Consider the following 24534-nt stretch of genomic DNA (forward strand, 5'->3'; position numbering starts at 1 on the left):
GAGTAGGAGCCCACAGATGGCCATGAGAAGGAGCAAAGGAGCTTTTGATGAAGAGACCAGCTGGTATCCTTTCTCTCTTTTCTATGCTTTGCTCTCTCACACCTCCTTAAAGGACCGTTTCATCATTTCCTTGTATTCCAAAGGGAACGCTGAGGGCCTTCTGGAATGAACTCAGAGTTCCGGAATCCTTGTGTATCTGTCACTCATCCCCTTGAAAGGAGATGCACGCACGCACACACACACACACACACACACACACACACACACACACACCCCACTGGTCCCAGCATAAAGCTGGCAGATGACAGCTGTATAACCAGAGACTGGCAATGGCTCATTACTGCATCATTCATCAGTGTGACATAACGGAGGAATGTTTGAAGAGCTGTTGATGATGTTGTTGTGTCAGAGGACAGAAGGGCTGAACGCAGCTCCGACAGCCTCCCTCATCTTCCCTCTCACTAGTTTTATTGTGATGTTTCTGCTAAAGAAAACACCTTAAAAGCTGTTTTCTGTCTAAACCACATGACATTACTTCCATCTTTTGTGATTGGTGGTTGTCCTCAATCTTGGTTGTTGGGTATGTACAAAGCACCTATTTGTTTATCTCACAGGACTGATTGATTGAATTTAATTGATTGGGACAGACCTATATTCAGAATGTATCTGTGAGTTTTAGGAGAGTGGACGAATAATGACGTTAAAATGTGGGGGAGGAAAGACGCATGGTGATGTAAGGAGAGGAAAACAGCAGAGTGGGCTTCTTTTGAAAGTTGTACAAAGAAGACGGGGTGGAGGAGTAATGATGCATAACTTCTCCCTGCCCTCAAGGCACCAATATATATACAACAGAAGGTATAAGATGGTGTGTCTATGAGCTAGAGACTGAAAAGCTAAACCCTTTTCTTGCTTTAATACCAGTGTCAATAAGCACAACCTCAGAATCCGTCTTTGGTTAGGACTTAAAGTGTAAGGGAATGGTGTGAAGTCAACATAGTCAAATAAGCAATTAAGATGAGAAAACCGTGTGAGAGAGAGAGCTTTGTCACAGGACGTGAGGGCAAAACATATTTGATTTGCAAAGCAAGGTTTAGCCAGAACAGCAAGAGAGACGACCTCAGCTTCCCAGCATCCATCCACCAGATCACAGAGTGGGGTTCATTAAGGCATTCCTGCACATGTGGGATGGCTCGGCTCATCTCAACATTGACAGGAAGAAGAACATGAAGATAAGACCAGGCACTGAAAGTACATGGAAGACGAGAGAGAGAGAGAGGCCAAATTTAAGAGAGGGAGAGAGAGAGAGCGGGAGAAAAAAACCTTTCACCTTCCATGTTTCTTTCGCTGTACCGACGGCACTGTCAAACACCAGCAAGATGGACTACTACTTAGAGGGAAGAAGGGGGCAGGAAGGGAGCAGAGTTGTCAAATGAGTGTGTCTTAAGTGGAAGGGGGAGGCGGGTGGTGTTTACATGGGGCTTTTCTGGTAGGCCTTGTTTGACATGGCCAAGATAACTAATGAATATGTTCTCCCTCTTTCTGTTGCCCCCTTGTCTGTTCGTCTGTCTATCTTCCTCTAAATCTCATATCTTCATCTTGCTATCTCGTGCACAATATCCCTCTCCCTGGCTTCAATCCCCTCTGTCTATCTTAATGTCTGTCGTCTTCTTTCTTTTTGTGTTTCAGTTTGTACAAAGCGACATCTGTTGAAAAGAGACCTTTTTTTAGCTTTTGGGGGTTTTGTGGGGCCACGGTTGTTAATTGTGTGTTTATAGTGGCCCCTATGTGCTGCCATCAAGCCTGAAAAAAGCCTATAGGGGAGATCTGAACGCTCATACTGGTATCTGAAAGGACATTTTAGTGAAAGAGCTTGAAACAATTATAGTAGTGGTGAAGTGAATTTGGCCAGTTTCAGAGCACAAATTGTTTGACTTGCAGCATGTTTTGGCTTTAGTGGTACTTAGTAAGGTTTGCACTAGAACTCGATCAGGTTTTCACAGGTGTTGCACCAGGACCACAGAAGCAATATTTTCTTATACTTCATGTTTATGCTCATATTCCTTTACCTGTGTTACCAACACCCCCTCAAACATCCAAGAATACCTTATATTATGAAAAGCTGTCTTATCTATGTAGCAGTTTATACACTTTTCTCCCCGGCCAGAATCTATGTATGTGCGATTTCTACGCCTCTAGAAAAAGCACATTTTCGTCTCCATGGAGGCAATCTGTTTTCTTGAAGATATGATTTGAGGAACATGCAAGGTCAGAGCCTTCTTGCTTTCTGAAACAGCAGAGTATTTGACCTTGGTCGCTCTCCCTCCCATAGACAGATGGGACAGGCTCATGAAAAAACTGTATGTATTTAGTCGTCAGAGGCAGAAGGCAAAGACAACAAAAAAAAGGAGAAAATCAAGAATAAAAAGTTATTAAGTTGAAGTAGTATGATACTAGATCATGACAATGAGATAGAGATGCAAATGACTCTCTCACATGCCTGATATTTTCAAAGAGTCGGAGGACGGCATAAAATCGTAAGGCAGCTAGGATAATGCAACTCCCTTGACAATATGTCATGAAGTGTCAATAGAATATGGGCTTCAGTTGCCAGGTAATGATGATAATAATAATGTGATAGCATTTAAAAAGTACTGTAAAATGTACTAAACACCAACTGACCGCAAAGAAAACTTGTATGCTATAGATCGTACTACTTGGTGGTTTTTAATCAGATAATCCAATAAGTGCTGGGTTGAACACCTCACCTAAGACTCCAATGAGGTTTTGTGCAAGGAGCGTTAATGAATGAAACAGCATTCTGCCTGGTTGTGGCGTTTCTTTTTGTCTCTCTCCCACTGTCTTTCTCACATGCGTGCACACACACACAGAGCAGTAGCCAGGGATCCCAGGTGCAGGATGGATGTGAAAGGCTTTGTGTTTTGTCAACAGCACAGCGGCACCTCACATGACTATCCAGTGGGCTCACATAGGGAGGACGGGGCAAAGAAAGTGGAAGATGAGAAGAGAAAAAGGGTGGGGTATAAGAACAAGAAGGCTATGTGGGAGATTGGAGGAGAAAAAAGAAAAAACAAGACTTTGGGAAAACAACGTGAGTAGGTTTAACTGGTGGAAGAAGGAAAGAGGCAGGGAAGGGCCAAAGAAAGAGATATAGGACAAAGAAGAAAGGGGGAGAGAGAGGTTGGCATCGAGTGAGACACACAGTGAGTGAGCATTAGGGAGCAGGATGGAGTAAGTGATGGGAGGGAGGGGGACAGAGTGAGAGAAAGGGTGGAAAAGGCCAGTGGCCTCTGCTCTGTCCCCTCTGTGTGCTGCTAAACTGCCCACCAGTTCCCCGCAGCTCTGTCACTTCTCGTTTGTTAATCCCCCTTTCTTCTCCCCCTCCTACTCTTCCTCGCTCCCTTTCTCTCAAATTGGTCAATTGTTAATGTGACCCCTTTAAACCCCACCATCCCTCTCCTGCAGCATTGTCAACACATTATCAGTGTGTACAAGAGAGACATTTAGGAAGGGAAGTGCTCGATGACAAATGCTTGTTTGAAAGAATTTGCAAGTTTATTTTTTTATTGATAGTTTCCCTTGTGCATTATGAAGCTACGGCAGGTAAATTCTTGTGTTTTTTAAGTTTTTTAAGAGGAAGGACTACTTTATTTTTTCTATGAGACCTTTTAATATTGCACACACTTTCTTATTGATGAAAGAAAGACAAACAAAATGAGGCTTTGTACTACCAATGTCAGCTGTGGGTTAGAAAACCAATGTCAACTCACCTCCGAGGGCTTCTTAATTGTCGGTTCACTCACATTCATCACAGTCAACATGAAAGAGATGAACGAGCACAACCATCTCATCCATTGAACAGCATTTGCTCCTTGATTTGTAACACAAAGGAGAAAAATCAAAGCATTAGAGAGATAAAATACTGTAGCAAATTATATTCTGATCTAATGGCATTAGTTGTGATTTTCCTTTCTTTGAGCCTTAGTCACTGAAGTCAATGTCACTCAAAGTTGTGGAAACGTTTTGTGAATACAGATTCGTGAACGTCAAGCAATACAAGTGCAGCATGTTGACAACAAAGCACATAAAAAGTGAAAGTGAAATAAATCAAGAGAGAAAGAGACGTTTTTGAAGCACATATGTGCATGTGCATACATTTTCTGGCTGATGTGTGTGGTAAAGAGTGTGCATGTATGTTTCAGTCCATTAGGGAGCTTTAACCATTTATCCCCGGAGGAAGTTCTTTGATGTTTTGTGAAAGACAGCTGAGCTCAGATGAAAGAGGAGATACCACCCATTATCTGACGTTTGACTGACAGCACACAACCACCCTGAAAATATACAACACATTTTCAAGTTTCCATCTAATCCAGTTTGTTTTTCAGAGGTGAGGCTACCTTCCTATCCAATTAGCACACGATTAGTCCTCATTGCTATATGTTCATTTAGACTGTATATGTCTCACTCACTGAGAAGGACTTTTCATTGATTTTCACATTTGAATGTGAAATTAGCCACACCCCACTGGAGATACCACCAAAACAAGGTTTATGCTAGCTAGTTAGCTGTTAGGATATATTTCCTAATGGAATATTCTATTAAAGACAGCACTTAATCTTTGATTTAATATATATCAGACCAGCATAGAACCTTGCCTTCATTTCTTAGGACGCCGCGCCTTCATTATAATATTCCGACAAAATTAACCCTAACCCTTCAAATAATTGTACTTCAATGCTCAACACGAACTCAAAAAGGTGAAGGTTGACTTTAAAGCTGAAACCGAAACGCAAGTATTTCAAGTAATAGAAATCCTTAATATAATGCCCTGCCTGCCTCTGAGCTTTGTTTCATAATAGCACTATTGAACAGCAGACATTAAAGCTGTTGCAGCGAAAGCTGTGATTGTCGACATAAGCTAAGAATGTGAAAAGACAGGCAGGTAAAAACACCAGAAAAGATCACAGTTTTAGAAGATTTGAAAGCCACACTACTACTGAGTCGCTTTAGCCATAAAGGGTGTTTAGCCATGGCTAGCCCACTTGTTGTGTGTCTAGAAAGCCTTTGAATGTAGATAAGCAAGACCCACAGTCATGACTGACCTGTCACATATTGGCTTTTATACTTCATACATATTTCATGAAGACTACGTGCTGAAATTCTTTTGTTGCAATTAAGACGATCCAGCTTTACATCCCCAACAAGAAAAACTAAAACCCATGTGAAGTGCCAGTAGTTGGAGCTTCCCAGTGCACAGCCAATGTCGGCTTTTAGGTAACACATCCATTTCTGCAAGAGTGAGAGATTAAAAGTCTTTTTTTCTTAGCTTGAAAATGTATAGTACTTTCTGACCCCTTATGCTTTAGGGTGCGTCACTTTCACTACATTCATCACTACGCCCTTTCACATGTACTGTCTGTGTGTTTGTTTATTCTCATTCTTTGTGAGAAGCAAAAATAAAAACTGAAATAGGAGTAGGAGGGCAGATTCTGTATCTGCTAGTAGTTTATTTCAGAGAGGAAGGACTATCTCCGCTTGCAGCTGTTAAGCATCTGGTCTCAATGATCATGCTGGAATGAATGAAAATCTTAAAAGCCATGAAGGAAAGACACTTCCGTGATCCTTTTTTTCCCTTCAAGTGACAAACAGGTGCGCTTTTGAAATACGATAAGTAGGGAATACAACAGCTTGGTTCTAGTTGTTAGGGGTTGTATCAGTTGTAAGAGTGAAAAAACATTTGCTGTGAGTGAACACATTTCACAGGTGTTCAAGCTCAAAGTTTAGTTTTTTTGGTTTTCAATATAGTGCATGTTTTTGTTTCTTAAATTTTCTAATGTTATTTAGTTATATTTTTTATGGATTCAATTTCCGTTTCACTATAGTAAGTTAGATTATGTTTCAGTTCAGTCAGCCAGCTCATGTGGAATGGATTTATCGTGAGAATACAGAGTATGCACAGAGTTGATGTTTGCCGTCTTGGCTCTGACCTCATCACTCCATGCAAGCATTCACCAGCACAGCTGAGATTGGGGAGTGGAGATATTAAACTTCTCCCCCAGGGGAACTTTGGAACATACAGGTGGAAGCTGGGCTCACGAAATGCACTATAAACGGCAGAAGCAGCAGCAGTAATAAAATCGCACAAAAACTACAGCAATAAACGTGTCATTATGCATTTGCCAGAAGAGCACAATTAATTTACAAAATGCAAAGGAGATCTGTGAGAGAGCAGATCAGTGGCCTCGCAACCTCAACAAAGCCAAAACACTGACTCACAGTTAACATGTTAAAGTAGTACAAGCTTGCTCCTGAAATGCTACATGAACAGCAGTAGAAGTGTTTGCAGTGTAACAGCAGTGGTTGCTAATAAGCAGTGCATCAAAGCAAACTGCCCTGACAGTCTAATAGCGCCTCATTGCAAAGGGTGTGTTAGATCAGCGCACATTGAAAAGTCTGCCTGAACAAGCTCACAGTTTCTTTTTTGATTATGTTTGAGCATATTTCTCCTAAAATCAAATACGTGATGCACCACCTTGCTCTTTCTGACATGTGACACTCAAACATTTTTTTCTTAATCTTAATATAACTTTTTTCCACTCAGGAAACTTCACAACCTCTAAGTCTGGCCGTGTTACTGCAAACACTTGATATTATAGATATTTCTCTATTCTAAACACCCTCTAGCAGCATGAGTCCATACATTTGATGGTATTAATAGTGCAATCCCTGACTCTGGCAGTGTTTGTGCTCTTTCTTCTGCAAAAATGTATTATTAATGATTCATGAATGTGATTTCAACTTGTCTCTCTCCCAACTAAATTTCTCTTGTTTTTCTCATTTTGCCTGTTTCATAGGCAATATATTGGACAGTATGCTGCTAAGAGCATCCAGCAAGGAGGCAGTGGAGAGTGGGAAGGAGACTAGTGGCAGCGCAGCTCCTGCTTCGTCCTCCCAAAGACTACTGTGGTGTCACTGTTATCACCACTGCCCCGAAGATTCAACCAACAATACATGCAGGTACTTAAAGTGGAGTGGAGAAACAAAAAAACAAATGTTATACACATGCATATAATTAAACATTCACTCACAAACACCGACATTCACACATATACTCACGCAGTATTAAATTACTGCCGGCTATCTCAACTGTCCTGAAATCTGAAATAATAACGGCAGTAAAGGTTTGGCAGGGATTTGAACACAAACAGTACAAACACCTGTGATCATGCATTCACACACGGTGTTGATGATGATGACGGTGATGACGTTTTTCATAACGTTCTGTTAGTGCTTGCTTTACTTACTGTAGCTAAAACCTTGTTTTTCAGGACGGATGGCTACTGTTTTACCATGGTGGAGGAGGAGGGAGGGGTACCGGTCCAGACTGCAGGTTGCCTGGGGCTGGTTGGATCAGAGTTTCAGTGTAGGGTGAGTAGATGACCTTCACATTACAGTCCACATAACCTCTCCCTTTTGTAACCATTTCCTTTACATCTTTTGTGTCAGTTCTTCACAAAATTTTGATTCTAACTTAATTTAGATAGAAATAATCACAAATGAGTGAATAAAGTGGAACATTCATACAGTGTACTCTATTTATGAGCCCCATTATATGACGTACTTTCATTGCTGATTAATCTCTTGATTTTTTTGATTAACAGATACATAGTTTAGCCTATGACATATTAGATAAAGATACATCACAATTTCGATTTCCAATTTCCAACCATCTAAAATCCAAAGATTTTCAATATCATATTACACAAAACAGAGAAAAAGAAGCACATCCGCACAATGACTTAGTCGATGAATCAATTGTCAAAATTGCTGAATATCTCTAATCAGTTAATTGTTTTAGCCATGACTTAATCAACAACTGAACACAGAAAGTATTAAAAAATCACTTTGCTGTCTTCCAGGATACGGGGAACTCACGTCAAAGGAGATCGCTAGAGTGCTGTACAGACCAAGATTACTGTAACAAAAACCTGCATCCTACACTGCCGCCGCTCAAGCCACCTCGTGAGTTTACCCATCTACCCTCATCCCTCCACAACTCTTTCTTGCCCATGAAACACAAGAAAGATTTTTTTAAGAGTCACTTGTTCTCCAGTTGGCAGGTGACAGTGACAGTGTGGCAGTGACAATGATATAGACAGGGCCAAGACCTGTGACCGATAGTGTAACAGCACACAGGATTCAGAGATAGAGACATCATGACATTGTCAGGGAGTCAAAGACGGCTAAAGCGGGGCAGACGGTGGGAGTTACTGTCAAACTGTCCTGCAGCTCGCCAAAGCTGCTGGGTGTCGAGAGAATACCGAGGTCTCTACTGTGTACAACTCTATACTCCATGTGTGAGTGCGAGTGTCCTTTTGTGTATTTGAGAGACAGTAAGCCTAGATTCCCAGGGAAATCACAAGCCACAGCAGACACCGAGGGCAGAGTCATCAATCTGAAACCCTATCATAGGGGATCAGGAAGAGAATTCATTGACTAGGCTGAGGGCTTCCTCTCGCTGTTGACTGTGGCCCTGAGGGAAAAGTGTGTGTGCCAGAAGTAAATGAAAAATTGATGAGTGAAATATGATTTGTACTTGATTTACTGTACACAGGTTCTTTCAAGTGACTTGTGAGGATGACTGATTTTGTGGGATAATTTTCTCTATTTCCTCCCCATGTTTTCTTTTTTTCTTTTTTCTATAAGGGGTATCAGAGGTTTTGATTTTATTTTTTATTTCAGCTTAAGTTTCTTGAGCAGAAAACGAATCCAAGCATTTTTCTCAGGAATGTCCAGTTGTTGCACACTCATCATGTTGTGGACATTGACACAAAGAGTGGGAGCAAGGAGAAGACGAATGTCATATTTAATGGCTTGTGTCATGTCCCTTTATATTCCATCTTACTGTTGTTCTGTCACCTCTTCGTCCTCTCTAGTCTACGTGGATGGAAAGATCCACCACATGGCCTTGTTGATCTCAGTCACTGTGTGCAGCATCATACTGGCTGCCATTATTGTCTTCTGCTACTTCAGGTAAATTACATGTGACCATCAAACACACACACATCCAGATTCATTCTCACTTCTTGCCACAGTTTACACTATGTAAAGACCCAAAGATTATAATACACATAAACATTTTTTGAAGTTTGTATTCCCTCTGGTACTTGTGTGCATGGTACTTTTCATTTATAAGAGGGTATGCTGAATAATTCTGTGTTTTTAAAGGTATAAGCGTCAGGAGTCTCGTCCTCGGTACAGTATTGGTCTGGAGCAGGATGAGACCTACATTCCCCCTGGAGAGTCTCTGAAGGACCTGATAGAGCAGTCACAAAGCTCTGGCTCAGGCTCAGGGCTCCCTCTATTGGTGAGATACTCATATTGCAGCTAAACACCATCCCTTATATGCGCGCATTAGGGCATCCTATTAGATTTTGTCTCATGTATTTCCATATAGGAAGTATGCGGAGAGATAATGGTGGTTAATTTGATACCTACCATAAGATTGGAGTGTTTGTTTTTATGGATGTTTTACTTGGGAAAAGTTCTAAGACATAAGGAGCTAAATGTGTTGAAACACAAAGCAAAACACATCTAAACCTAACCCGACCCTTTTCCTTCTTTTGCTGCTCCTCCTCAGGTGCAGAGAACGATAGCCAAGCAGATCCAGATGGTGAAGCAGATAGGCAAGGGGAGGTATGGAGAGGTGTGGATGGGCAGATGGAGGGGAGAAAAAGTGGCTGTTAAAGTCTTCTTCACCACCGAGGAGGCCAGTTGGTTTAGAGAGACTGAGATTTACCAGACCGTCCTAATGAGACATGAGAACATACTGGGTAAGACTGGTGTCATCCCCCCTCCCTTGTTCCTAATTTCTAGTCTCTGTTTCCAAGTAAACTCTTTGTGCTCCATTGAGATTTTAATGGACAGATGATACATAAGTCTTTCTAATATATTAGCAGTAATCCTAAACGATCCTGAATGATCGACTAATGGACGGATGAATTGGGTTTGGATGGATATACGGATGAGGTTTATAGCAAAATGTAAAAAACAAAACAAAAACAAAGTGAGAATAAAAGCACGCCATAGTTGGAGTTGGACTGTGTCCATTCTTAACTATTCTGCACCACACTGCACTCAGTGCCAAAACAGATCAATTATAGCCAAGAGACCATACACCACAACAAATTATAAAGTAGACAACAACAGACTGCAAACCAAAGCTTGCATAATTAAACACCACAAGATGCATAGTAATTAAGTGGAGGGGCAAAAGATCACTTGCCAGTAAACTAGAGGACAGACTGAATGCTGCAGTGCATAATGCTACAGTCCACAGTCGATACTACGTTTTGTTTTAAATTTAGCACAAGGATCTGTAATCTTGATGTCATTGAATACACCAAATCAGGCAATTGCCAAAAGTAATATGTTAAACAAGGTGAATCAATGCTACAGTACAGATTCCTAAAAAAGAAAGTTAAACTTTTCATACTGATGATTTAGACTAGTTACTTTCAAAAGTAATTTCCATTCACCTTTCAGCACAGCATGCATGTGCAAAACAAGTTTAGGAGAAAAAAAAAGATCAATGAGAAATCAAACTTTTCTGTTCTGCTCTACTTCTGTGATTGAGTCTAAGGGATTCATCTTCACAGTGAAGTTTAAAAGCACACAAGTGGAACAGTTAAGTTTACAGAAGACAGAATTAGGGTCAAATGCAGCCAGTGACGTGGAGAAACTGGTACCTTGACCTCTCTGAAACTCCCTGCCTGTTAAACTCCTTGTCTCTTCCCTGCATTCAAAGGTTTCATAGCTGCTGATATTAAAGGAACCGGCTCCTGGACCCAACTCTACCTTATCACCGACTACCATGAAAATGGCTCTTTGTACGACTACCTCAAATCAACCACTCTAGACAATAAAGCCATGCTGCGACTGGCCTACTCCTCTGTGTCGGGCCTTTGTCACCTCCACACCGAGATCTTTGGCACCCAGGGCAAACCTGCCATTGCCCACCGGGATCTGAAGAGCAAGAACATACTGGTGAAAAGAAATGGGACCTGCTGTATAGCTGACCTAGGACTGGCAGTCAAGTTCATCAGGTGAGTGCGTTAGGGACACGTGCTGATGAAATATTCCTCTTCAGTTCTTAAATTTCAATCCATGTCTTGCTGAATTTAAGCTCTGTTTGGTCATAAATCAAAGTATTTTGAATTTATATTATTCCAAATTCAGTAATGTGCACAGCTAGTTAATATTTAATTTAAAATTGTTGCTTTGATCTCTGATTCTGCAGTGACACCAATGAGGTAGACATCCCTCCCAACACTAGAGTCGGTACAAAGCGCTACATGCCTCCGGAGGTTCTGGACGAGACTCTGAACAGAAGCCACTTTCAGTCATACATCATGGCCGACATGTACAGCTTTGGGCTCATTCTCTGGGAGATCGCTCGCCGTTGTGTCTCGGGAGGTAAATACAGTAAATATACTTTTTATGTGTGTTATGTATGTTTTTTTGACACAAACACCTTCTAAAAGCAGGACAGCCACTAAAACTTAAACCTGTACTGTGTTGATGGCTATGCAGTACGGATTTTAAACTTTTAAGTTAGACAGAATTTATCAAACAACACATTAACAGAGGGTGTTTCTTCTGTAACGGTTTGTTTTCAGGGATCCTTGAAGAGTACCAGTTGCCGTACCATGAGTTAGTTCCTACAGACCCTTCATATGAAGACATGAGAGAGGTGGTCTGCATCAAGAGACTGCGACCATCCTTTCCTAATCGATGGACCAGCGATGAGGTAAAAAAAAAAAGAAAATCAAATAATATGTCACATATACACGCTCAAACGAATGGCCTCCCTAACATAAATCTGTATCTCCTCAGTGTTTGAGACAGATGGGGAAGCTGATGACAGAATGCTGGGCCCACAACCCAGCCTCCCGCCTCACAGCTCTACGGGTCAAAAAGACACTTGCCAAGATGTCAGAATCACAGGACATCAAGCTGTGAGCGGGCGCTGCCAGGCGTGTGCTCACACACAAAGAAAGGGCATTAACAGTCACGCTGGCTCTGGTCCAGGCCGCACAACCCTTTGTCCTGGGAAAAGGACGCAGGACGGGAAGCAAGATCATCACTTGGAGATCGAAGGATCACAAACTTTGAGTCCAGATGCCCAGAACTCTGCAATCCAAGTCCCCCCTTGAAAAAAGTATTACAGGACTACAGTGGTTAACTAAAACTTAATTAAACACAATCAGGCCCTGTGTGGCCCTGTTCTGTCCATCAGAGAAGATGAGACATTTTCATTTCAGACTAGTGTGAGGACTCTAAAACCAGGTTCCCGTTCCTGTTCACATGCTTCAAAAGGCCTTGGAGAAAGAGATTGAGTTTGACTTGGCACTGTAGCTGCAGAGATACGCAGACAAGCTACTGACCAGCGAGTGGAATACTATATATCACTGCTTTCTGTGAAAGCTACACTACCTGTAGATGAAGGTCCGATTGATAGAAGGGAAAGGATGTGCTTTAAGGCAGTCTGTTATTGCAGCATGACGCCTCCTTTCAAAACACTGTCACCCCACTACTGCCTTTATGTTGTAATTGGATTGAACACACTTTTGTCACTCTTAAATTGACTGCTTTTGGTTCCAATGACACTATGTGACGGACAAAAAAAAAAGTGTACTTTGAGGCTTTAAAAGTTTTGTTTACGCTGGTAACGTTTGTAGACACTGAAGAAAAGGCATACCTGTATCTTTGAGTTGTGATGGGATATGAAAGTTGCAAAAGCGTACTTTCCTTGTAAAAACTCAAACTCTTTAAGACTATATGTGAAAAATAAAGTTTCTATGTCCAAATAAATTCTGGATTGAGGCTCTACATGCCTCTGTGTTTCCTTGCCCTCCAATAAATAAAAACCTGCGTGAGGAGGGGGGGGGGGGCTTTACAGTAAAGGGGCGACTGAATCAGAGCTGCGCCACCTGTAGGTGCTCCACAGCAATTACAGGGAGGCAATCAGACACTGTTATAGACTAACTGTAGTGGTGACTGCTTGCTTGATGATGTAGTGATCTATTATAAATGTGTGGAATTGTGCCTGTGTTAGTTTAGGGGTACCACAAGTCGTTGTCATGGGGGGGTGCTGCTATCGTTTAGTCACTACAGGTAATACAGAGTGGCTCCCGTAACTAGGCTGATGATGAATATGTGTGTTTTAGGCAGCTGGAGCAGAAGCCTTTACTTAAGACACAAGACACACAGTATTGTTGAAAAACAGACTGGTTCTAGAAAACACCCCCGGACATCCCCAAACTATCGCACCACCAGAATTACCCTGTGGACATCACAAGGTCACTTTTTCCTGTCGACCAGGCCGCCTCATACATGTAAATGAAAAGTACATGTTCGACTGTCTCACCATAGTAAAGCATTTGCAGCTGCCACACTGAAATCAAACGGCAGCGGAGTCATTAAAAAAACCCATCATCTGGCTTCCATCCGGCGAGTTTCTCCACTAATTCAAATTCTCACATCGCAGCAGCCAAGTATTAAGAAGCTTAAACAGCCTTACTGCCTCAGTATGAAATGGTTCTCAAGGTAAATCTGGACACCTTTCATCATCACAGTTAGCAGACTGTTAGGTCTTCCACAGTGGTCTGCCATCACAGCAGTGCCTCAAAGGGCACTAATCCATTCATTTTTAGCTTTTTTTTTGTCCATTTGTAAAATCCATGATAAACTTTCTTTCAGTTCAATTAGTTTTTTCAGGTCTCTGCTGACTAAAATAATGGGATGCTCCGACACCGTGGCAGATTTGTTGTGTTTTAAATGCCCTTTCTTTCCTCTTTGGTGTTGTGCCTTATTTAATCTGTAACTACTGTAGTTTTCTGTGAGAGAAAAGTGGTGTTTTTATTCAGTAAAAAGGTTGAACATTCCCCCAATAAAGTGATTCACTCATCCACATGGCTGATGCACAGTTTGTGGTGGCTGAATGAGGTGCATACTAACAAGTCACTTGGCAATGCCCCTTACTGTTAAGGCATGCTCTCCATATTTCTTTAAAAAAAAAAAACCCCGGCATGCCTCATTACAACCCACCGGTGCTGCAGAGCACACAGCATGTTAAACAGTGACACCACAAGCATTTTCTGTTTCAATTTCCTCCTCTTCAGGGTACTTTATCCAACTACTTATTGAGTCTGGAACCTGCAAATATGACTTTCACAGAAATAAAATCAAAGTACTGTAAACCAAATGTATATATTCATGGTTACAAAATTGCATGACAGTACAAGCTGTAATAGTACAACATGTGAGAAATGTAGTTCTGTAGAAATGAGCCACCATATGCACTACACATTTTCAGCGTTGCTTATAAATATAATTTATTAATTGTCTTAAAAATTCTTTCTTACACTTTGTACAGAAAACAATTAGAGGAGATAGAGAGGCGAGCATTCAGATTGAGCAAGATTCATGAAGCGTGCCAGAATTAGCAAAAATGGACCAACACTACCCCGCACTAATCAAATCAAATCACCCCTGATAGTAAAATAAAAATGCACTTACAAGCACAGCTCTAGTTATAGACTTCTATCATGATAACCAATGCCAAGTTTGCATAGTAGACACTGCTTTTACAAAAAAGGAAAGAAACTTAAATAAAAAAAACTTGAAACATACAAACTAGTATCTAACTGTACTGCTCTTTTTTATATTCTCAAATTTGCCAAATATAGCTGACAGTACACAACTGTACATACTGTGGATAGAAAATATTTTTACATACTTTGATATCTTAACACTACTTTCTTCATTCTCACATCACGAAGGATCACCTTCTGGAGGCCTACATTTGCTCTCCTCGTATGAAAACTCCCCGTTTCAGTCTACTCCATTAACAAACAGTCTATCCTGCTGGTAAACTGTAGACGTGGAACATGACAAGGATCAGATTTCGGGTGAAGTTACACAGTAACTTGTAACTTTCATTTCTTAACCGATTGTTCCTTTGCGCACGCTTCATTGGTTAGAATTTGATCTTGTATTCTGCATTTGAGTTAATAGGAGATGTTGATGATTACGTTGTATGAAAGACACTGTCATGACCTTTGGGTTCATACTTTGTTCTGAAACAAACTGAATGGATGACTTGATGTTTTAGGCTTTTTATCCTCAAAATTTTACACAACTCTTCCCTTTGATTTCCTCACATCTGACATCAGCAGTTACATTTGAAAACATACAAAACGTCCGCTCTGTCATTAAAACCACAAACCACACAAGACTGTCCGAAATGAAAACATACTTCACTTTGAGGCCTCCGTGTCCACTACGTCTGGTTTTACATCGATACAAGAGGTCAGATTTTTAACTCGCATATTTCAAAGAAAGAAAAATCAATGTGAAAAATCAATCTCTCAAGGTTTCCTCCTGTGTGGACAACCACAAGATGAAATCTGTCATGAAGAGGTAAAGATCTGACCTTTTGCGCCGGTGTTAACTCAGCCTTTGTTTGTCAGCCTGCTTGGATTCCTTTACAATGTCCTCTGCAGCATCTCCACTACATATCGGATGTTCAGTTTCATATGGCGTCTCTCCGTAGTTACGAGCAGAAATATCTTAACTCCAGTTTGTTGAATATTTTACATGTATTTCCTTTTAACTGAATGTTCACGTTGTCACTAAAGCCACTAAAAATAAGGCTGTTTGTCTGTCCTCAAAGCTGGCTTGTTGGAGCTGCACCTTTTTCCATCAGACACTGTTGACCTGAGTCAGTGCATACATGTAAAAGCCAGCCTTGGTTCTCAACGCTGTTCTGCAAAACACAAATATATTACACTTCATTTAACATAGGCCCCTTTAGTTGGTATCTTGACTTGGAGCTCTAAATCGCAACTTTTTCAACAAATACACCATGAGTTGGAATGTAAGTTGTTGACAGAACATTAGATAAAGGGCAACTAACTGATGTGTTACAGATTTTATCCCCCCACCTAAAAATATTAAAATGGAAAAAAATAAAAAATGTTAATGAAAACAACACAACAATGACCAATGAACAAAAAATATTATGCTAATACAAGGTCATTAGAATAAACATGATAATCATGTATTTACACGTTTCAGGCGATCAAAAAAAACAAACAAAAAAAACGTAAATGCTGTTATTCTTCAAAAGCCACTGGATGGTGCTGGTGACCAGCAAAGTCATGGTGGTGATCACATGTGGCCTGACGGCAGATAACACGTCTGACATCCTGTGAAGATGGGACACCGACAATATAAAAGAAATATATATATATATATATGAAGGCTATATATATTTTAGTAAATTAAAATATGATTGATAAAATCTGTATATTGGGTACATTTAGCGGAAATGAATGATATCAGCTGTATTTAATTCACTATCACATAATACTATGGTACTTTGTATATTACTGTATTTAAAAACAATTGTGTTTTCACTTTTAGTTCATCCCTTTTTGCTTTGTCTCTCTTTTCTCTGAGTTGGACCCTGTCCAGAAACAAGCCCCAGCAGTCCATCAGAGAGACTCCTGGATTTGAGGTTGCGGTTAACCAGATGTGGTAGCCATGGCTGGAATTCCCCGCCCTGCATCACCAAGTGACTCCTCTTTGGGGAGGAATAGAGCAGAAGCATTACTACAGATAACATGCTGACACTTAATTTTAGTTTGAGATGCATTTGTAGCTTAAAGATCAGTGTTTCAATGCTTCACGATGAACCTCTGATAGGTGCTGAAACAGTTTTGCTGTTTGCTTATGCAGAAATTGTTTTCCTGGACAAAAATATATACAATTTTAAAATTAGTAAATGCTGACTCCTTTAAAACAAATACATTAGTATACTGTACTGTAGTATACTGTGCATGAGAATGGATAGCTGACAGTCTGTTTATCATAAGTGCAATCTTACATATACCTCAAAACAGACAATTTCACAAGTCTGTCACAACCATATTAAAAATGACAAAAGAAATACGGATTTACTTGCAATCATCAGGAGTGTAATCATCTTTGGATTGGCCTCTTTAAGAAAATTAGCGGCACAAGTAAAAAGGCAAGTGGACAGCATGTTCAGTTGCCTTTGACTTAGTACTCCTACATTTCCTCTGACCTGGATGATTTCAATATCTTCATGCATTTTGGAGGAAATCCACAAACTGGATGCACGATATAACACAAATTTAAACTTATGTCAGCCAAAAAGGGAAACCCGTTGGGCTCAGGCTTGTTTCTGATCAGGATCCTTGATTGACAGTCACTGTGTAGCAAATTCTGTTAGCAGGAAATGATCCACACATATGGACAGCAGAATACATAGAGCGTTCCCTAGGAAACGATATAAAGACAACAAACTGTACTGGCAAACACGTACAGCTCACAAGGCTCACAAGAGAAGAGCGGCTTATCTCCCCTCTCTCATTATCCATTTTCCATCCTGTTCTTACAGATGATCACCTGCGGCTTCTTCCATCATTTTATGTTTACATCCTCCCTTCCTTTTATAATCAGTTTAGCTTTTCTCCGTTTACTCTTGTCTCACTAAAGAGTCTTGTCTCTAAGTCACTCTCTTTTTCCTCACTTCTCCCACTCTGTTTAGCTTCTCTCCCTTTATGATTCTGTTTCAAGGTTTTCAAGGTCAGTACCTCTGTTGCTTTTTTCCTTTCTCTGCTTCTCTTTGTTCAGTATAAAGTAACAGCAAGAGAACAACTAGTGTTACACTAGACAAGGTCTTTTTTTTTTTCTTTTTTTTAGGCGTGTGTATGTTTTGTTTGTTCCTGATAGACACTGTTTGTGTTGTAGGATGGGTTATCTCTCCTTCGGTCACAAACGACACTGCAACGTTGCTCAAATAAACACACAAACATACACACATAGTTCCAGCACTGGCTCGAGCACTTTCTCGTTCTGTCCATTACCATGTCGGCATGATTACCATGGTATTGGTGCTCAATCACCATGATGATGGCTTTCCTTTTGCTCGCATCTAATTCGTTCATCGCCCTTGCTGCAGTATCAACCGTAGAGAATTCACGTGTAATCATCTCCAGAGTTCTGTTATTGTCATGTTATTGTCATAACCACGTTGCTTTGTCAGTGTTCTGTTGTCATGGAGGCGAGGTTACTGTCATGGCGACCCATCTCTTCCAGCACAGCGGCCAATTCATTTAGGTCTCCATCAGGGAAGTGCTGGGCCTCCCAGAGATCCAGGATCACACCTGTCGGACTGGACTTGGTGGCAAAGTAGTTCAGGTACCTGAATGATGAGGGACAAAAGATACGGAAAGTATTTCACAACATATATGGTTTGATTCTCTCTAAGTTTCTAAGAGATACAACGTTTTGGTCAAAGAACGTCTTCAGGCATCAAACTCACTATATGAAACAACAACATTATACTAAAGGCCACAGGCTGCAGCAACCAATTAAAACGGGAGCCAAATCTCAGTTATCTGGGAGAATTATCACATCAATAATTAATAATAATGATAAAAAACATCTTCAACTCTGAGATGAACGATATACATCAGTCCAAGTCTCATATCCAAACTTCCAGTTTGAAACAGACTCGAGTGATGACATAATCACCTTGAAAAAAACTTTTTTTTAAATCTTGTTTGAACCATTTCTACTTTCCCATATTGCAGTGCCATGGTGACACATCATCCCTTTTTATTTTAGTAATTACTAATGCTTTAAATTCTTCTACCTGCAGTGACTGCTCTCTTGAGGACTTATCTTGTTTAAGCAAATGGAGAGCACCTGATATCTGACAATACAGCAAGACACACAGAATAAGAACTACCTCGAAAGAAACATCCTTGATGAAGTCCTGAATATCACATGATATGAAATGTAATGAGTGACGGACAAAATCAAAAGTGGCAGGTGAACCTATTCTAGAAAATTAGCCATTATGTATGTTCAGTTCAAATCGTTTCAAACAAACAAGAAAAATAAATTCATTTTGAAGTCCACAGACAACACTTTTCATAGTAACGGTAAATACTAAAGCTGTCGAGACTCAAGTACACAATGGTTGCAGAGGAAAAGTCTAACGCTGAGCCATCTGTGACAAGGATCCCAATGAGTGGAAAAGCCATCAGATTTGAGTCCCATGGGGATAAAAATGAGACTTTCTGTTCCTCTGTAAATCCTGTGATTGTACTGTTGGCACTCTCCAGTTTAAACACAACCACAGGCGTGTACATCACTCCTCGGCAGTTTCTCCTCTTTTTTCATACTTTCTCTCACTCAAAACATCTAATAAGCTATTTTCACCACCTTCTTTCTTACTTGTCTGTCTGCAGTATGTGAAAAAGGGTATCCTGCTGTTAAGTGAACTCAAAAGCGGAGATCCGCCTTTTGTTAATGTCTCAGTACAATAGAACAAAATGTTCAAAATGTGATGTTTGTTTGTTTGCGTGGAAGTGTGTGCAGCTCAGGTTTCACTGTTTACATATACATGAGTATGAGAGTTATGTGAGGAGAGATGGCTGCGACGGCAAAGCATGAGTCATACTTTGAAGTCGAGCAGACATGACGTCTACAGGAGCGGACAAAAGATGGTATTTCCTTGTTAGATCATTTTATCATGCCCCTTTTTGAAGAGTGGCTTTTAGCGGAAATGCGGAAGTAAACAACAATTTGGCTAGCTGTCCATTTTTCACCCACATATCGGGAATATTTGGTGCCCACATTAACAAACTACATCATGAGCCGGCTGCCTGTTGGGACAATGAGGTGCACTTGTGTCCAATTATCCTCTCAATATCTGCTTTTGCTTCGGCAGCTGCTTGGAAATGAATCTCCAGACTGAATCATCGAGTCACACATCTGGGAATTGAATTCACAGAAATTGAGTTTTTCTTCTGATGTTGAAGAGGTGAGACAGGCCTCCTTGATGAGCTGCCATCCTATTGTCTGTCTAAATAATGTTAAAAACCAAGAAAAACGCCTAAGGGAAGCATACAAATAAATTATGAAAAATGTGTGCGTGTGTGTTACCTGGCAAGGTTGAGTTTGTGGGCCAGCATCCTCCAGTCGTTGCCTCTGGTCTGTGGTGCATCTAGACTGCCACACAGCTTCTGTCTGATAGATAAAGGAATGCGGAAGGCATTGGGCCCCACTAAGGTTGTGATGTTACTGGCAGGGTCCATCAGGGACGTGTCTATGCACTGGACCTCCTGGAAAGATAGAAAGAAACTGGTCAATTGCTGGTTTGAGGAAAAAATGACTAGTTATTTCAAATGTTTTGAAAAGTTGAATTCATGGAGACATTAAGTTTGTGCATGTTGTTGTGTACAGTGTAACTTCTGCAGGAGAGACACAGGAGAACAGGGATGGATCTATCAACAATATACTAGAAAGCCTTATGGACCAAAGTTAAATCCATCATATTTCTATCTCAGATACGTCACTATCATGGTCCTTCTGACAAAGATTCTGCTCGTCTCTCTGCTTGTCTTCAATGTGACCAATTAAAGATAAGTCTCCTAATTAATAAAAGAGTGAACCAAACACAAAGATCTGCTTCCAAGCACACACACACACTCTCTCTCTCTCTCTCTCTCTCTCTCTCTCTCTCTCTCTCGATCTCTTTCTAAACCTTCATCCCATTAATCTGCCACTCCTGGGCTGAAAGGAGGCAGCGGTCTAATGAATGTGGCTTGGCAGAGGGAAACAACAACTGCCACTGTTGATGTGAATGATTACTATTTACTGCGTCTACTTAGCCCCAATTTACAGCAGAAAGCTCTCTGCTGCTGGAGATTGAATGATTGATGCAAAGGGACATCTCTGTTGAAATAATAAATGCTTTAAACCTGCTTTACTTTCCATTGTTCAACATGTAGGACACTGCTGGCTGGTTGATTGTCTACAGCATTTTATTTAACACATACACAGAGAGACTCACTGAATATTTCTTTAGCTATTCAGCTCTAATTACCATACTTGCCAAACATCCCATGTGATCATAGTAATTATTTTGTAAGACTAGGTATGGCATATTAAAAATGGATTAAAACTGATCACTTAACAAAATATTTAATGTTATGACAAAACTGTCACACTGTGCGAATTCTGACTGTGTGCTTGTTACACAACCACAACTCTGCTCCCCCGAAAGGCTGTTTGTTTTGTTTTTATTTGGCAGAAGGCATAATGAAGTACGTAGAGAATCACATTAGGCAGTGCAGGAAAAATGCAGGATGGGACATTTGTACTATGCTTTCTTTCCCTGTTTGATTTTGAAGCTCTGACAGTTTAATAACTGCATGTGAAAAGACATAAAGGCGAATCATCGCAACTTCTTTAACTGGATCTGCACTTTACAGGCAAGTCATGAGTGAGAAGTGATTCTGACCCCATTAGACTCGCTGGCAAAACATGAAAGAAAATGTACCTACTAAATCACTAATGTGGCTGTATTTGAATTACTATTACTATTCTGGCTGCTTCTTCAGTTGAGGTCAAAAGTAAAACATGCTAATTGTCGGCATTTGTAAACAGAAATGCTTTGGGTTGGAGGAAGATGTGCACATTATCACAAATATATTAAAGTGGTATCTGTATCTGTTCTGATAAGTAACAAGAAACTGCAGCACAGAAATGCAAAAAAGTATGTTTGAGAAAGTTTAGAAACGATGTCCCCATTGGGCCATCGCCATCAGTGTGTGAGTGAGAGGAAAATTGTGAAGCTCTTTGTCTGTTAAGGTAGACAAGTGCCATATAAGTGCAGTCCATTTAACATTTTACATAGTCTTTCCACCGAGGAGCACAAACAGGTTTATTTTTCAACTGTAAAATGTCCCGCTCAGGACATAGATTTGTCACAAAATAAAAAAAATGTAAGGAATCCTGATCAAAATGATTTATGTTTCGGGTACTAACTATTTATTTGTTGTAAGATAAATATCGCCCAATATATTGTAATCAGCTGTTTTAAACTTTCAAATATTGATATCCATATTGACCTCAAAAATCTGATAATTATCAGTCGCGCTACAGTGCATAACCCTGGACAGCTTCCATTTTGAGTGTAGGCAATATGCTTGGACGTTAACATTTTCTGTGCATTATGATCGGTTCCGTTAACTGCTGATATCTTGAAACTATTATACAGCTCTGACGAGCAGCAACTCAAAACCCCACTGGACACATTTGTTGTAGGTTACAGACGGTGACCGTCATTCTCTTGTTTAGTGACCACTACTTGAGAAATACAAAATATATGTAACCCTACCTGCGCCTGCAACTGCTCCTCTATATGCAGTAAAAGATCGACTCTATGTCAACTTACCTGGTGAAACAGGGGTTAAAAAATTCTAAAGTGCAACGCTATCACCCATGAACACCATGGGAGAATTCAAAGCAGTGACATTCCAAAAGAACTGTCTGACCTTCGACCAAAACTGTTCACACACGGACACACACATGCAGAGATACACACATTCAGTGACTTTGCGGTTACATGGCCAAGCAAAATCAAAGACGAGTTATTCCACTCGTGTTATGCGACCTCTAGCCCCAGTATGAATGATTGAACAGAGTCACAGAACCATAGCAGGAACCCTGACTGTCTGATTTCTTTGTCAGAGTGAAACTTAGTGACTTTAGGACCTTTAGTACGGAAATGTAGAAGTCAGAAGTTAGGAGAAGGATGTAGAAGGAACCCCTCTCTGTGTGTGAGTGTGACTGTGTTCATCTTCTTTTTAGTATGTATTGTTTTATCCCTCAGTGTCCTGCCCTCTGCCGGTGTGAGTTAAAGTTGTCTTCCGCAGTTACATGAAGGCAATAACCAATAAACAGGGTGTCTGCTTTGCTGTGTGCATGCAGATTTCCACTAACGTACCTCCTCCAATGTGTTGCTGAGCTGAAAGATCTGTCCCTCTCCTTCCACCTGCCGCACACACAGTTTGCAGCTGATCTCTGTGGTGGCTGAGCTCAGTCTCTCCAGGGTGAAGGTGCAGTGAAGAGTTCTCTGGCTGCCACTCCACACCTGGTAGAATGGGATCTCCTAGAAAAAGCACAAACAATATGCACATGTATTATATTATATATATATATTTGGGTACCTTGTAAAATGCCTTTAAGCGTATATGTATGTGTATTTTCCTCTCACCTGATACTTTGCAAGGAGTTTGCTCTTCCAGTGTGTGTGTGGCACGTCGTGGATCGACAGTCTCAGATTGTGTGTGCTGTCCTTAAAGTTCAGAGTCTTTGGCTCATCCAGAAGCTTCCCTCCCATCTGGGTCTCCATCTGAAGAACCTCCTGCAGAAAACCCCACAAAAAAAACAATGACTACTTTAAACTTCCTCCTCAAGTTTGCTTCTACTTAATCTCGCTCACTGAACCATTTATTTTTCATACAGCATTGGAGATTTTAGAAAGCCTTTAATTCATCTTAAGCATAATTACTGCAGACAATGCCGCCTTGGATGTTGCCTTGAAGTACACGGCACCATGAAACACTTAAAACACATCAAAGTTTTCATTAAGATATCAGCACAAATCTCAGTAGCTGTATTCCCTGGATTTAAGCAAAGCTTGGCTCTGCTAACTGCACTGAACTGAAGCGAGACATTAAGATGCTCCATAAAAACCTTGATTAATAATGCACAACCAGTCAAAGTACTGCTGTTGTGAGATGTGGGAAATGAAGCATATCTGTAATGTAAAACAGTAAAATCAAATTACTTCTATTGGCTTTAGAAGATGGCCTCAATGCATCATTTACTTTTGATATTACTTTTGAAAATAATACACAGAGAAGTAAACTGCATTCTGATTATTTAAGATTTTTTCCATTACCCCATTACTTTTTGCTAGCATGTCAAAGCACTCGCAAGCAACGGTGCTGTTGAAAACGTTCACAGACACCCGACTGGATCTACAACTCAATGAACAAATGCTAAGGGAAACAGGGCTCCACAACGAAAAAGCAAAGAAAAATCGGGAAATACTGAAAAGAAGTGATAGTGTCATCTGTCTGGGTAAACAAGAGCTCTCATTTAGGGGACAAGATGAAAGCAAGGAGTCCACATACAGGGGTAACTATGTCGAGAGCTTCTTTCCTTTCTGGCCGAGCACGACAAAGACTTGCATTACCACCTTTCCACTAACAAAGTGTTTACTGGGACTTCAGGCAAAATACAAAATGACCTGATTAGTGCTATAGCCAAGGTGATGGGTGAGGAGAACAATAAAGCACCTTTTGTCACAGGTATGGTGAACGAAACTACAGATGTGAGTACTGCAGCCCAGCTGGCACTGACGCTCCGTTGTGTGACAGACACTGATGTCAAGCAGAGGCTTCCCAGATTTGACAATGTAACTAGTGGCAAGTGGGATGATGACATTGCTGCTCTCATTATCAGATTCCTGGAGGAGCACGAATGTCTGGCTAAAGTTGTGGCACAGTGCTTTGATGGCGCTGCCGTTACAGCATCTGGACTAAATGGGGTGCAGGCTAA

General features: G+C 40.7%; 2 protein-coding genes across 5 annotated transcripts in view; one reads left to right on the forward strand and one right to left on the reverse strand.

Moving 5' to 3' along the window:
• Positions 1-6880: 6880 nt before the first annotated feature.
• On the forward strand, positions 6881-12039 carry bmpr1ba (bone morphogenetic protein receptor, type IBa). Of its 4 annotated transcripts, none has more exons than XM_070904050.1 (11): positions 6881-7035; positions 7347-7446; positions 7938-8122; positions 8318-8343; positions 8955-9051; positions 9247-9385; positions 9659-9851; positions 10826-11123; positions 11318-11493; positions 11697-11827; positions 11914-12039. In XM_070904050.1, exons 1-11 carry the CDS (start codon positions 6890-6892, stop codon positions 12037-12039), a joined length of 1617 nt encoding a protein of 538 aa, XP_070760151.1. In that variant the 5' UTR covers positions 6881-6889. The 4 variants fall into 4 exon arrangements, with proteins under 4 accessions (XP_070760151.1, XP_070760154.1, XP_070760152.1 ...); XM_070904053.1 differs by lacking the exon at positions 8318-8343 and adding an exon at positions 8557-8564 and having other exon boundaries at positions 7938-8040; positions 8972-9051; XM_070904051.1 differs by lacking the exon at positions 8318-8343 and having other exon boundaries at positions 7938-8040.
• A 6111-nt stretch (positions 12040-18150) lies between these two features.
• LOC139283942 (netrin receptor UNC5C-like) overlaps positions 18151-24534 on the reverse strand; it is a 172683-nt gene continuing 166299 nt past the window's right edge. Inside the window, exons 15-18 of the mRNA XM_070904049.1 lie at positions 23183-23332; positions 22913-23077; positions 20065-20243; positions 18151-18313 (exon numbers count right to left, since the gene is read on the reverse strand). Of these exons, the coding sequence (XP_070760150.1) occupies positions 18151-18313; positions 20065-20243; positions 22913-23077; positions 23183-23332 (657 nt within the window). The remainder of the gene's footprint in view (positions 18314-20064; positions 20244-22912; positions 23078-23182; positions 23333-24534) is intronic.

This window comes from Enoplosus armatus, chromosome 4 (assembly GCF_043641665.1).
Source record: "Enoplosus armatus isolate fEnoArm2 chromosome 4, fEnoArm2.hap1, whole genome shotgun sequence".
NCBI lineage: Eukaryota > Metazoa > Chordata > Actinopteri > Centrarchiformes > Enoplosidae > Enoplosus > Enoplosus armatus.

What these genes read in the sequence shown, in the direction of transcription:
- bmpr1ba (XM_070904050.1), top strand. Translation starts at nt 6,890, where the DNA reads ATGCTGCTAAGAGCATCCAGCAAGGAGGCAGTGGAGAGTGGGAAGGAG. An exon ending in CTGGCAGTCAAGTTCATCAG is followed by an intron (nt 11,124 to 11,317) that starts GTGAGTGCGTTA and finishes CTGATTCTGCAG; the next exon opens with TGACACCAATGAGGTAGACA. An exon ending in TCGCCGTTGTGTCTCGGGAG is followed by an intron (nt 11,494 to 11,696) that starts GTAAATACAGTA and finishes GTTTGTTTTCAG; the next exon opens with GGATCCTTGAAGAGTACCAG.